General features: G+C 41.7%; 1 protein-coding gene across 2 annotated transcripts in view; it reads left to right on the top strand.

Annotated features, from left to right (window-relative positions):
- EYA2 (EYA transcriptional coactivator and phosphatase 2) overlaps positions 1-14,795 on the top strand; it is a 75,724-nt gene that overhangs the window by 56,447 nt on the left and 4,482 nt on the right. For both annotated transcript variants that reach the window (XM_072414126.1, XM_072414127.1), the window contains 6 exons: positions 2,114-2,181; positions 2,628-2,805; positions 3,724-3,866; positions 6,069-6,152; positions 12,078-12,167; positions 14,465-14,523. In XM_072414126.1, coding sequence (XP_072270227.1) covers positions 2,114-2,181; positions 2,628-2,805; positions 3,724-3,866; positions 6,069-6,152; positions 12,078-12,167; positions 14,465-14,523 — 622 coding nt within the window. The remainder of the gene's footprint in view (positions 1-2,113; positions 2,182-2,627; positions 2,806-3,723; positions 3,867-6,068; positions 6,153-12,077; positions 12,168-14,464; positions 14,524-14,795) is intronic.

The following is a 14,795-nucleotide window of genomic DNA, read 5'->3' as shown; positions in this document are numbered from 1 at the left end:
ACTCCTGATTGCTGTGAGCAGTGCAGCTCCTGCCAATATCGTAAAACTAATATTTAGCCGTAGAGAGACAAATTATCACCAGCCGGTCGGACAATAGGGCATTCATTTTCATTGTCCTGTGTGTGGATGGCGCGGTAAAGAAAGCGCAGCCCCGGCCTTTCAAATGCCCCATTTTCCACGCTCTGCCGCCTACATGCAGCCGCCGATCGGCCGTGGCGGCACAGCCCTGTGGGGCGTCAGTCACTGAGAGTTCTTCAACAAGTCCTCTGGCACGGACGGGTTTGTTCAGCTGTTCATTCCCCAGCTAATCCAGCTGCTTATATCAAAACAAACAGGGTCTTCAGGGAAGGGACATGGGGTGGGGGGCTGAGGCCCTAAAGGAATGACTACACTAAACGATTTGTGTCCGTAGGATTTTTATGATACCCTATACTGACTAGTTAAAGAGACCCTGTCACCTACATGGACCAATGGTTGCATGCTTACTTTTATTTGTATTTCTGTTTATTTCTAGCTTTCAATGGACCCCTGGTTGAGAAAGTCTACTATAGAGTCTGCTGATATCACATTCAGTATGGCGGCACCCAGCATTAGTTCCAGGCCATTTGGACGTCCACACAAGGACATTGAATATTAAATTTGATGGTTTATATAATTTGACAGATGCATGATTTTGGGACACATTAGGCTCAGGAGTCCTAAAAGTTTCATTTTTATTGATCTGCATTAACTGTTTAAGAAAATCACCTAATCTCTCAACTTTCAGCATCAATGAATAGCCAACATGGTACAAGAATTCACTGAATAAGATCATGAAAGAAGGTTTACCTTTGTAGATGTAGTGATATAGCTATATAACCAAAGAGGTGACCGACACATGCATAATTATAAATGTATTATTAAAAATGTTTTAATTGTCTCCTTTTTCCTTATCACTTCTGAAATTTTAAAGTAGGCGAGGCCTGAAAATTTTCGCTTACACATTACAAAACATGATTAAAAAAAAGTTGCAAATCAGTGTCATTAGAGTTTCCTATAAACTCGCTCCAACATCTCTTCTCTGCACTCTTGGATGTTCCCCATTTTGTGCCACCATGGGGTTCCATCTATCAGAACTTAAAAATGCGGTCACGCAGAGCTCACCTTTAGTTTGGGTCTTTGAAGTCGCGGCAGAGGGACCCCCACAGAGCCCACAACCTCAGAACAGAGGAGAGTCAGAAACTTGCTGATAGAGGCGTCCTCCAGTAAATAAATGCAATCTTTGTATGCTGCAGGAAGGGCGCTGTGCATGGAGTGTAGAGACGGGGTGCCTGTGTTACTACAACTTTCATATATCAGACAGATTTTCTGTAGACATCAGAATGACTCCCTGTGATCTACCATCAGTATGCATTTATACATTTTGTGGTATTGTTTATTGTCAGACTTCTTCTCTGCCATTCTTATCATTCACTTGGCTTGCAATATTCTTTAATTATATTTTTAGCCTGGTAGGGTCAATGAATAATTTTTTGTGCCTTGACTGAGGGGAGCTTGCGGATGCTACAGTGGAACTACAAATCTCAGCATGCATGTTTAAGAAGAAGTCCCGCAGACTGCTGTACTTTGCTTTATTATACAGCAGGACTTATGGTCCTCCCATACCTAAAATCAGAGCAGGTTTCCTGATAGTGAAATCACTGGACCAGGTTTGTGTAATGTGTGAGCAAACAGCTACAAAGAATCAGGATAGCCATCTCTGTTGTTCATACAGAAATTTGCAGTAGCCTTTTAACCTGGTGTTCTTTAAAGAATGTAAAAAAGCTGAATTAATAAAATAATACAACGGTCACATTTTTTATTTTAATTACAACTTTTTTTGGAATATTGCTAGCAGATTAAAGTGGAGGGTATGAAAGAGAAAGTCACTGCTAGGGGTGCACCTAGGATGAGGCGCAGTGATCTGGGGACGCTATGCAGGGTTAGGTCTCACGATTTTTAGATAGAACTGTAAATATAATAATGATGCTGATTATATACTTATTACAGCTGTATAAAAAAGAATTATGTAAATAATTTTATTACCTTTCATCTGTGACTTTTTATTGAAAGTTGTCCTTTTTTTGTCTTGCAGGTCCATCCGGAATTTATCAAGGAGCAAATAGCCTGACCAATAGCGGAGCTTTCAGCGGGGTTCACCAGGTACAGTTCTATGCTCAACCATTATTAGATTTAGACAACTAAGAAATACATTTTGGTTGTATCTAGCAGTTATGTTACATTTCTTAGCTTGCTGTAATTCCATACAGGGTATGCTGTTGTGTGAGGCTTCATAGGCAGACACAATAACAAGTGAGGGAAACTTTCCAACGAGAATATGAACCTCTTGAATGTTAGAGGTTGTTAGTGACTGAGAATTTATGATAATAACCAAAAAGAATTGGTAACATTGTGCAAAAGAGGAAGGTGAGCGGTGATGCAGACATTTGAATTGCTGATTGTATGGACAGGAAATGTATCAGAAAATTAGCATCCTTCTGACAATTATTGGCACGATTGATGTTTTATTAAATTCATGTATCACCATAGAATTTTACATTTTTTTCAAAATATTTTGAGACTAAGCTGTGTTTTTTTTCTTATCCCAGGAATATTCTTCATATCCGGGTTTCAGTCAAGGCCAGTACCCCCAGTATTACAGCACGACGTACAACTCCCCATACATCCCCACCAACAGCATCAGTCCGACCTCCATATCCTCAACTACCTATGCCCTGCAAGATGCCTCCCACCACATCTCCAATCAGAGCTCAGAGTCATTGTCAGGTGGGTGTACATTACCCCTTTAATTGAAAGAATCGGGTATCTGCTTTTATGGATACATGCAATGTTTTACATTTAAATGACTCTAACATGTACTGCAGTGCTGTACGGAGAACAGTGAGCCAGTCCCATCAGTCTCTGTACAGAGGAGCTGACACTCTAATGTCCCCCCACAGTCACACACTGTTATACATTTTTATAGCTCTGACATATACCACAGTGCTGTACAGAGAACACTGAGCCAGTCACATCTCTGTACAGAGGAGCTGACACTCTAATGTCCCCCCACAGTCACACACTATTATTATACATTTATATAGCTCTGACATATACCGCAGTGCTGTACAGAGAACATTGAGCCAGTCCCATCAGTCTCTGTACAGAGGAGCTGACACTCTAATGTCCTCCCACAGTCACACACTATTATTATATTTATATAGCTCTGACATATACCGCAGTGCTGTACAGAGATCACTGAGCCAGTCCCATTAGTCTCTGTACAGAGGAGCTGACACTCTAATGTCCTCCCACAGTCACACACTAGTATTATACATTTTTATAGCTCTGACATATACCACAGTGCTGTACAGAGAACACTGAGCCAGTGCTATCAGTCTCTGTACAGAGGAGCTGACACTCTAATGTCCTCCCACAATCACACACTATTAATATACATTTATATAGCTCTGACATATACCGCAGTGCTGTACAGAGAACACTGAGCCAGTCACATCAGTCTCTGTACAGAGGAGCTGACACTCTAATGTCCCCCCACAGTCACACACTATTATTATATATTTATATAGCTCTGACATATACCGCAGTGCTGTACAGTGCTGTGTGCTCAGTGTAACCTGTCATAGCTCTGTGGGTCATTGCAGTATTATCACTCCAATAACTTTCTGCTTATATTCTGTGCAGGAGAATATCCCTCACACAACGGTCCCTCCACACCAGTCAAAGATTCCGAATCTGAACGGCAACACAGGGGCTCCGATGTAAAGTTACGAGGGAGATCCAAGCGGAATAATGACCCCTCTCCAGCAATGGATAATGAAATTGAGGTGGGTGCTGGTCATTTTTGCCATTGTGATTATTTTTGTGTGTAAATTGTCTGGAGGTGTCATATGAAGAGAAAGCCAAAAGCACACAACCATACCATCAACAAGCACAGACAGTTATAACAAGTTCCACTTAACGTGTGAAAGTGTGACCAGAGCCTTTGTCAGTACATTTTTAGTTTTGCTCTAGAATGGAGAATTCTGTACGCATTGCTATAAGGAACCCAGCGCCAGTGCTGTGGAGCGGGCGTCTCTGCCAGTGAAAACAGTTGTAAGCTTGTAAGAGGCGTTGGTGCCAAGCTCGCCAGATGTTTGGAATTACAGCCTGCACAGCGAAATGTCTGAAATGTGAATAAATTAATAAATGCACCTCCATTCGGTCACATGGCACAGCAATGTTGGTTAGCTACAAGACAGAGGTCACAGGTCACTGTCATTTTAATATAGTGGACCTGAACTGAAAAACTATGGAGACTGATTTACATATTAAAATGTTTGTGTTAAAAAAGTAAAATTTGTCTCAGTCACATGACCATTGCCATGATCTTTGTCTGATCTATTCTTTGGGAAGGGACACTGACTGGCTTGTTCCACCTGTTGCCCAATCTTCTTCATCCCCAATGTATATAGTTCATGTAGAGCCATTTTATGTTTACATTTATTTCTTTTTTTATTATCAATTTTTGTTTTGGTTGTTGATCACACACACACAATTTGAATGAAACTTAAAATGTTAAAAGACTGAAAAACCCTTTAAGCTATCAATTGTTACCAGCATAACTTTCCACATCCTTACTGAATAGAACTAAAAAGAAGTTCCAGCAAATCTGCAAAACAAATGGAGGGGAGCCAGCGCGTTTCATCAGCCTCACAGACAAACACAGAGCAAAGCAAGGCCATTTATCATGACATCAAGCTAATCCCATTTTGCTTTAATGCATTTTCCACATGGACTGCTAAAGTCTCCGTAGGACAGGACTTTGCAAACTCGCTTACCAAAAAATTGGCTGAATAACAAAGGATTTTTCTATTTAAATACATTATGGATGGAGAAGCCTGGGAGGATTTGAATGGATGTCCTGTAGATAGCTTGGCAGAGCTTGTGAAGATTAACAAAACCGTTTTCTTGTTCCAACTACCTGCACGGACGTCTACGAGACTTGCGAAGGACACAAAACTCCAAATGCTTTGTACAGAATGTTCGCTTTAACCCCTCTGCCAGCCTGAGAAGGTCATGTGACTAGTTTTTTGGTCATTCTGTTGTCATGTGGTCACAGCCAAACAAGTTCATATAAACTTCTTGGTGCCACCCCATCCTTATTACAATTTAAGACAGAAAGGTTTTAAAAAAGTTCTGTAAATGGATACTGAACACTATCCATTCACCAGTTATGTCTCATATTTGGCTTTACATAATGCTGGTGTTAGGAATTTATGGCTCTTGCATTGTGTTACCTATCCAGGGTTAAGGGTAAAGGTAAGGAATTGAAATTATTGGTTAGTTAATGCTGGCCATTAGAAGTCATTCATACTTTTTCGGGGTGATAATGTATCTTGATCTGATTGTCCAACAATGAAACAAAAGTTTCTATTTTTTAATATCAAGAATTCAACAATTGTTCTGTAGTGTGTAAATCATCACATCTGATCCCGGCTTCTCCTGCTCTGTTTTGGGTGATCACTAAAAAAGTTAGATGATGTGATGACGTCTGCGCTTGGCCAGATGTGATCATTTTATAACAGAGACACATCAGGCGAGCTTAACGGCTGTGATCCATGGAAGATGCTGATTTCATCCTGGGTGAAACTGTCATTCTGGGGATGATGAACTGCAAATCATACTGATAATCTTTGTGTTATCACGATCATGATGTCATATGGTCTTCTCTGTGTTATCATATTTTGGAAGGCCCCTAATCTGTCCTATGCCATGAGTTCATATTGCCCCACCTGTGTGAAATCCCCACAATGTCATCATCCTGCTGAATCCAATAATATTCCACCTAATAAAATACACACAGATAGCAAACCCCATGTCCTGCCTGTCCAACTCCTATGCACTCATTTTTTATTACTCACACACTTTTATTATTGTACATTTAAATACCTCTGACATATACTGCAGTGCTGTACAATTTGAGCCACACAATATTGTACATTGTTGAGATTTTTGTAACAATGTAAAAACATATCTCTTTCTTGCAGCGCGTATTTGTGTGGGATTTAGATGAGACGATAATTATCTTTCACTCGTTACTCACTGGAACTTTTGCCAGCCGCTATGGGAAGGTGAGATTTCTTTCTTTATGTTAATGTCACTCAAATAATATGTAGTGTGGTTTTCAGTATTTATTTTTTTGTTTTATGCATACCTTCTGTTCACATGCACAAACGTGGCTAATTTGAGAATTCTTTCAAATAAAGAGTAAGAAAGTAACATAGTTGGTGCAAGCGGCACAAAGCAAATTCTAAAAATTGTTGCTTTTTTCCCTGTGATCTGACAGCTACTCTTGGAGCCTCTGACACTCATAAGCTAGCACACAGCTTTTGCAGATTTTGTGACCCCTGTGCATTTGAGTGCCTGTGACATTTAAGTCTAGAGTATAAAACGTGATGACTTACTTCCCATATTCACAGCTTCCAATGAATCCTTCTTAGCAGCTCTGTAAATGGAGGGTGGAGGTGAAGGTGTCTGGCCTTATCATCGCAAGCCATGAATTATAACACACATTACGTATCTCGCTGCTCGTAACCTTAAAGGCTGCAAATGTCTCTCGTAGCATAAAACTAATTGAGCCAAATGAGTCACGAAGAATTGAGAGATGCCAGGAGAAGTTGTATGGACAAAATCCCTTGCTGCACCAAGGGCTCTGGACACGCACCAGTAGCATTTCATTAATATATGTTCTAACCGTACTAATTCACTTAAAGCATATGATATACCACAAATCACAGTGCTGCATTTGTGTGATATTACAGCATGCTTTTTGTGTAGCCTATTTCATCTTAGCATAATCTAATATTGCCTAAGTAGCTTACACTCAGTGCAGGTATATCCGAGGTGCAAAGATTAAAGTACAACCCCTGTTATGAGCTGTAAAAATAAATTCAGCATATCTTGCAGTTTTTGCACCACACCTTTCCCCTGCTAAAATATCTAGGGCCACTGCCACTTGTGCTAAACTCTTAGCCAGTCTCTACTTTTTCATTATAGAGATATGCTGCGCTCAGTTTCTATTTCTCACTCTCTGTCTGTCCCTTTTTTTTCTCTCTCCCTATTTTTGCTCTCTCTTTGGCCCCTCTGAACCATCTACTTATCTGCAGTGTATCTGACAAGCAAAGCAAAGTGCTTAAGAAGCTTGTGTTTATTTTACTCCTCTAATGAGAAGCTCTTCTCAGTTTCCTCTTGGCTCAGCTGTGTTTATTTACATAGTATTAGTCATGGTCCTGAGTACCTGGGGACACCTGGGGTCCATTCACCCCTCCACTCCATCACCCCATTCCTCTGCTTCTTTCACTGGAAGTCCCAGCTGAGCCATCTAATAAAAACAAAGCTCCAGCGTACCCTGCAGAACCAGCGCTCTGAAAAACAAACAGCGCTTAATTCACACACAACTCAGGGGGATTAAGTCAAGATGAACATCACTTGGGAAGGATTTGGTCAGGAGGTTGAACAGTGCTCCATACAACCCCGAGCATCTTTGGAATGTCTCAGTGTACGGAGTCACAGAAAGGAAAATGTCAATATTTTTTAGAGCCACATTTCTAGGCTTTTCATCTGGAGGTAATTTTACTAGATAGAGTGGAGTAATTTTCTATTTTACTACAATAATTCTAGCTGTTAGTATAGATGTTGGCTCTTTGCAATGTATTATAATTGTCAGCCTCTGTTGTAGAACAGTGACGTTCAATGTTCCTCTTTGCACCGACCAGTCCCAGACGTCTCATTATGACGCTTTAATTATATGTTTTCCTGAGGTGATTACAGTCAGGATTTTGGCTCCTGCATCTTCCCCGCTTAACCGTGGAACCTTCCAATTACATTCCGCTGGGCTCTTAACATTAATATAAGACTAAAGCGTACTGCAGAAATTTATTGTAGGGCTGGGCAGCTATATAATCTTTAAAAAAAAAGTTTTTGATGGAGAAAAAGTCATTATGCCTTCTTCTGTGTGCCTGGCTAATTCCCGCATGCGTTAAATAGCAGGTTACAGACATTACCATTACTTTATGCTTGGTGGAAGACGAAGAATAGGTAGGTCTGGTAAATAGACATCTAGAATTTCCCTGGGAGTGTCCACCGCTGTCCTCCACCTTCCCCAGTGCCAAAAGGACACACAGACCCAAAACTTCACTTCTCTGTCTTTGCTGATTTTATTTATAAGCTGGTGTTACATCACAAGCTGCAAGACAAGGTGACCAAAAGTATGTGGACGCCTCTCCAAATGATTTAAGGTTAAGTGTTACCTGTGAAGGGTCCTGGTAATACAACGGCATATAAAGACTTTGTACACAATTGTTGTTTTCCAACCAATTTCTGATCCAGCTTGACTATGCCAATTTATAAAATGACCATTCTTGCGTTGGTAAACTTGAGCAGCCTGTACCGTCCTGACCTCAGCTCTGCTGAACACTTAGGAAAACGCTCATAAATGGCTAACAATTCCAAAAGACACCCTGCAAGGAGGGGAGGGTGGTCCTTATAATAAATGCTGGTCATGGTTTTTGGAACGGGATATCTAACAAGCACAGAGCTTTGGCCCGAAAGTGTATCATTCATCTTTTCTGCCTACTTTATCCTTCGTAATCATAAATAGAAAAAAAAAGTGTCAGGCTGTTATATTTTATCCAGATTTTGTTAACTGAAAGTTATTTTTGTGCAGTTCTCACAGATGTGCCTGAAAGGTACACCAGAACAATTATCCCATCTCATTTGGAAGAGGCTGCACAGACATTACTGGAAACTGTTCCCATAGACATTCAAAGCCCCCTCCCCAACCAAGAGTGATCAGGTCCCTTTAATGATCAGAGGGAAGGGCCCTGTCATTTTGTCTTATCTTTGTTCAGCTTAATCCCCCTTTGCTGATTACTGACTCCTGAACAATGGCATTTACACTTCTCTTTAACTCTCCCAATTTCACTGAACACCCAGCCTGGACTTGTAAAAGGAAACCATGATTGATCACACATTCTGAGAAGGTATTGTTAACTTTCCCCTGGATGCAACTTATTATGTTTCCCTCTGTTTCATATGAACCGTTAAGAATTGCCAAATATTAAAAAACAATGTTCGCCTTTTGTTAAATCTTAAACTGGCAGCCTCATGCAGCATCTTTACAGCCACGTCTTAGTGATGGTTGTGCAGCATTTGGGTGGGTTCACCATACCAATGTGTATAAAAAAAAAAGTTTTGTGTTGCAAGGTGACAACAAAGGAGTACAGTTAAGAGATACAGCATCATACAAATAGATCTGCCATGTTATTTTTTAACAGTTCACACAAACTTCTGTTTGTTTTAAGCCTTGAATAGCAATTATTGAAACAAAATGAAACATAGAACAACCGATTCCCTCTAAGCAACAGATTTCTTCCTTATCTGCTTCATCTCTACTAAACTGCAGGGGAACAAGCCACAATTGGTTGTTTAAACTGTGAAAGGCCACAGCCGAGGTACACTCTTGCGCTAAAGTATTCTACTGGCTGACCGCCAGCCCCGAAAAGTCAAACATTACCTGCCAGAGTGCATTAGCGGGGTGTCATTGATGTCCCGGAGCTCGCTGTCTCATAAACCTCCAGCAAAATTATCTCTTGGCAAAAAGGCTGGGGCGAATTGCCACTCAACTTTATGGGTTTGGGGCAGAACAAATAGTATGGCCGAATCACAGAGCACTTTCTGCAACTGGGACCCAAATCAAGAAGCCAGCAACATAAAAATCAGCTCTCTCATCCCCCCCCCCCCCCCCCCCCCCCCCCCATCTTTTATTAATTGCACTTTTTAGGGGATATTTGGAGTTCAGGCCGCAGCATAAATCACTGGGAAACATTGTCGGTTGCCTCCCTGGGCTGGCTGCTTTGTAGGGTTCCATGTAGTCATAAATTATAGTGTCTGCGCTGAATTAATGGCTACACTTTACAGCTGGTCAGCGAATAAACCACCAAAACTATAGAAGTTTACAATACGCCTGCTGGACTCAGAGCAGAGCTTGCATTTCTACTAAATGGTGCTGCGACCACCCTTGTAGCAACAATTATTGTCCTATGTCTTGAGGTATTTGCTCAGAAATGGGGCAAGCCATCTGTGAGGCTCACCAGAACATTATATCATGTAAAGGGAAGGGGTCAGGAGGAATGGTGGTTGGTATTGGAGGTCAGCCACAGACAAATATTTCATACTAAATCTGGATGAAAATGGCTAGACATTCTCCTTTCATTGGAGCCTCTAACCCTTTGGGCACCATATTATCCACCATTCTTTGTATTTGCCAGGCAAGCAGCAAACAGTGGGCACATGGATATCAAACCCTATCACAATTGCAGTATATTGCAAATACATTTTTTACCTCCCTGGAATTAAAAAAAGAAAATGAAAGTTTACCTTTCAGTCAGGACACAAAATCCAACACCCTTTCCGGCTGTATCCCAAGAATTAAAAAAGAAGAGCAGTGGCCCAGTTAGGCTTTAATGACTGTGTTGTTTGAGAATTTCAAGTCGGTTTTGTTGGAATGCAGCAGACACGGAAATCTGACCGCGATGTACGTCGCACTGTCAGTTTTATAAGTGGAATTTCAGATGAGGTTTATTCTTTTATTTTTAAAGCAGACCTATACTCTACCATAAAATTGTAGTTGTAATCTCCAGGCTGCAGAATATAAGAGGACAGCAAAAAGTAAAAAAGACATTTTTAATAGGAAGGTAAAATGTATTAAAAAGTTTCTGTATATTTGGATATGAATATGGGGGGAGTCACTGTCTTTATTTATATCTCTGGATAATGTATATACTTGCACAGTATCCTGCTTTTGTAAAAAATAATTTAAGGATTTCCCTCTTTGGGGTTCCAGGTCTGCACACCTTCTATGCCCCTTATGGGCAATTTTCACTTCTGTACACCTGCTGTGCCCATTATAAGGGCTTTTCACCGTGCTTATGCTTAGTTTGTGGGTCTGCACACCTGTTGTACTCATTATGAGAGGTTCCCACCAACCCTGCACTACGTTCCTAGGTATGAACACCTGCTGTGCCCATTATAAGGGATTTCCACCACCCGTTCTCAAGTCTGTCTATACCCATGATTAAGGGGCTCCTATCATCCATGTGCTGGGTTCCTGGGTCTGTACACCTGCTGTACCCATTAGAAGTTACTTATATTATATACCAGGTAGTTGGAATCTGGAGGGGCATCAGCTTGCAAGCTGGACTGGTGCGATTGGGGTGACATTTGCAAAGTTTTATTACTCCAGCTCTGGGCGTACTGACTCTTTAAAATGTACCTTCAGATCTCCTATTCCCTAACATATGTTGTAGATTAACACCTCTGTGTCAGGCTGCCAAACAGGTCTGTTTTGTAAAGCGTTCCCAAGTCATTAAGTGCAATTACTGATCTGACATTCTCTGTGATTTCAGGCACTTTCATTAGCGCAGGTAAAACCGCAGGTAGGAGTTTCCAGCACAGAAAGGCCTCGATTGTCTCCTAATCCGTCTCTAACCCCTGGCTGACATCTCTAGCAGATAAAGCCGCAGAATAGCAGTCTGATTTCATAAATACACATAATTAATGCCTTCATCCCCGTGGCAGTGTCATTATTTGCTCTGGGGCTCGGCAGGTAGTTGGCAGCAGAATAGAAAAGGGGGCCGGTGCTCGGGAAATAGTCATACGAGGGCTTATCGCTCATTGTGGCATCCGTGTGAATGTCAGGGTGATTGGAGGCCGAGCAAACAGGAGAGGGGGGTGCAAGTATTAGGGGTTCACTGGCGTGTCTGAACATTGGGTGGGAGACGAGACTTGTACACAAATATGTGAAGATGAGCAGAGCGCCTTTACCTGCCCTGTAAATGTTCTTCAGTATGCACAGATACAGAAAGTTCCGCATATTATCCATAATGAATACATTGCTGACAAAATATATAGCAATGGTGACACTCCGACAGCTCAAATACCCACCAAAACTGGTAGCAAGCTATCTCGCCTGACCCCATCTCTTCTTCTCTCTCCAGGATACAACCACGGCGGTACGGGTTGGTCTTATGATGGAAGAAATGATCTTCAACCTCGCTGACACTCACCTCTTCTTCAATGACTTGGAGGTAATTATTTAAGTATCTAAATGTATTGTTTCGGGTTAATGGGCTTCTTCAGCGACTGGTTTACAAGGCTGACCATAGGTGTAAGATAATAAATGATATAAACTATTATTGCTCCATTATACATGCACTTGATGGCCATAAATCTGAGGACGCATCACCGTTACACCTGCACCATATGGCCCAGCACAACTGAACCCCTGCACACATCTCCATAATGACATGATTTGATGAATCTTGTGTGAAAGAACTGGGTTGCCTTTATAAAATGTTAACCTCAATCCTATAGAGGACCTTTTGAAGCGGGGTCTTCCCATCCATTATCAGTATCTGATCCCCCAGTAGTAGACACAAATTCCCACAGACACCCAGCAACAGCGGAGGCGTCCGCTATATTCGCGGCACAATCTGGGTCTGCTCTGCGGTTATTAGTCATCATCCCTCTCATCCTTCCCTCGCGAAGGCCGGTGCTACGCCGATGGATGGCGGTCGCTGCAGACACAGGAAAAGCCACAATTGCTTTGAAATTTACATCCGGCGTCGACTTTCCCAAAAACACATGAAAACAGCCACAAGAATCGTCGAAACGCACAATGCAATCAAGGCGTATTGTTCCACAAAAAGCTTTTATTTTCTAAGCAACAACCACCCAACACTTCCAAGCCTGATTTACTGTTTTTCTCTTCCACAAGTCCTCTGTAATTAATTCCAGATAAGGCGCAGCCTCCGGATCTATCTCCTGCCATTCGCTGGACAACTGACCACACAAGCGCCAAATTACAAGCCAGCCGCTGGCATGCCACGGCTCTCCAATCACGTTTTCTTTCTGTGCGGTCATCTGTTTATTCCTTCTCACCACATGCCGGATCTCCAATCTGTATTCCTCTTGGGTCTCCACCAGGAACATTTTTATCTTTCCATCCAAGAAATTTTTCTTAATAGGTTTTTTTGGAGTTTTTTTGACTTATATTTTTAATTTCTCCACGTCTTGTGCCGCTTTATTCTAACATAACATTAAAATGGTTTAATAACAGGGCGTATACGAAGCAGGGATGGCTGTGACCTTCTGGTCCTTGAGAGTACATTTTACATCATTAGACATTTTTTCCTCTGGTTTAGACCTATAAGCTCTTTCTTGTCCAGCCAACATCTAATTCCACATTTTACCAGCTAGACCTGTGAACTTTCAGGAATGCCCGGGTTCTCAGCTGCAGTCGCTGACTCCATCTGCCAGAGGAATGAAGGTTTTGCAGGTCTCGGCCCCCATGTTGGTAAAACTGACAGAAGAGCGCCATCCTGTGGCTTAATGCTGTCATTATTTTTTCCTTGTACGTGATCCCGGCAGATGTGTGAGTGCCAGGTAACTGCAGCACACAACAGGGAGAGTGTGCAAGCACATGTATGAGCCAAGACTGTAAAAACTGCTTTGCGGAAATTGGATTTCCAGCTGATTGAAGGATCTGGCCAATTAACAACAAACGTCATGTCAATTAATAGCGGATGCAAGCTGTTGTAAAAAGAAAGGGGAGAGTTAGAGGTCAGAGCATACATATATTTTAATGCAAAAACAACCAATCAGAAATGTGCATAGTGGTCTGCAAACTCTGGGTCATATAGAGTTCATATGAAACATAAATGCCATTGGTACCCATGGGTGCACTTAAAGGTAAGTCAATAATAAAGCAATGTGACGGATTTAACTTCTCCTTCCGAACATGAAGCTGCCTGGCTGTTATGTTAATCCAGCAGCTTCACAGCTTTGACACACCTGGAAAGCAGACAGAAACTTTTCCCCGATTTTATTCTGAAAATGCTGCTTGCCTGGCTGTAATATTTTCACAAGACACAATCCCACGTTCTTGTCTGCACCCTAGAATGATGACTGGTGTTAGTGGTTGGTGTTGACAGGTCTGTATTTACCTTGGAGAAGTGACAATGCCAATCGGTGGGCTATGAGGTAGTGTCTGTGCGCCGGTGGCAGCGTTTCGTGAAGACGGATATGCGATAGCTATGGCTGTCACACAATACTGCATTCTTTTCCTGCGTAAATGAGGAAAGCAGATTGGAGTCCATACAAATACCTTCCGCCTTACATAATACAGCTGGAGTCAGGGAATCGCAGAACAGTCACCGCATCTATTGTTTCTCTATACACCATGATGTACATTGATCCTCAGCAACAAATCAGAATTCAGCCTAATAATATTACACATGTATATAACTCTGACACACATCAATCGCTGCATTGGGGTATTTAAAGACAACAATGACATATTATTCTTTTTGTTATTTATTTTCAGGAGTGCGACCAGATCCACATAGATGACGTCTCCTCTGATGACAATGGACAAGACTTAAGGTGAGATTGTCAGCAATGAACCCAATTGTACAAGTTAGTGATCCCTTAGCTGCCACCTACACAGAGATAGCTGAAACAAAATCATCCAGTAATGATATCAGGTTGTAGGCATGTCATGCCGGGCAATTCTCATCTTCTTCCATCCTCCATTTATTGGGACAGGGTGGGAACGCCAGGCACTCTGACGTAGGGTAATTGGCTTCCCCCAAGCTTTGCAATTGTGAGCTCCTCGGAGGGAGAGCCATTGAAAAGTTTTGTTGGCCTAATATGCT

This window comes from Pyxicephalus adspersus, chromosome 6 (genome assembly GCF_032062135.1).
Source record: "Pyxicephalus adspersus chromosome 6, UCB_Pads_2.0, whole genome shotgun sequence".
Taxonomy (NCBI): domain Eukaryota; kingdom Metazoa; phylum Chordata; class Amphibia; order Anura; family Pyxicephalidae; genus Pyxicephalus; species Pyxicephalus adspersus.
Note: the sequence above shows the minus strand (reverse complement) of the source record. Positions and strands in the feature narration are given on the sequence as shown.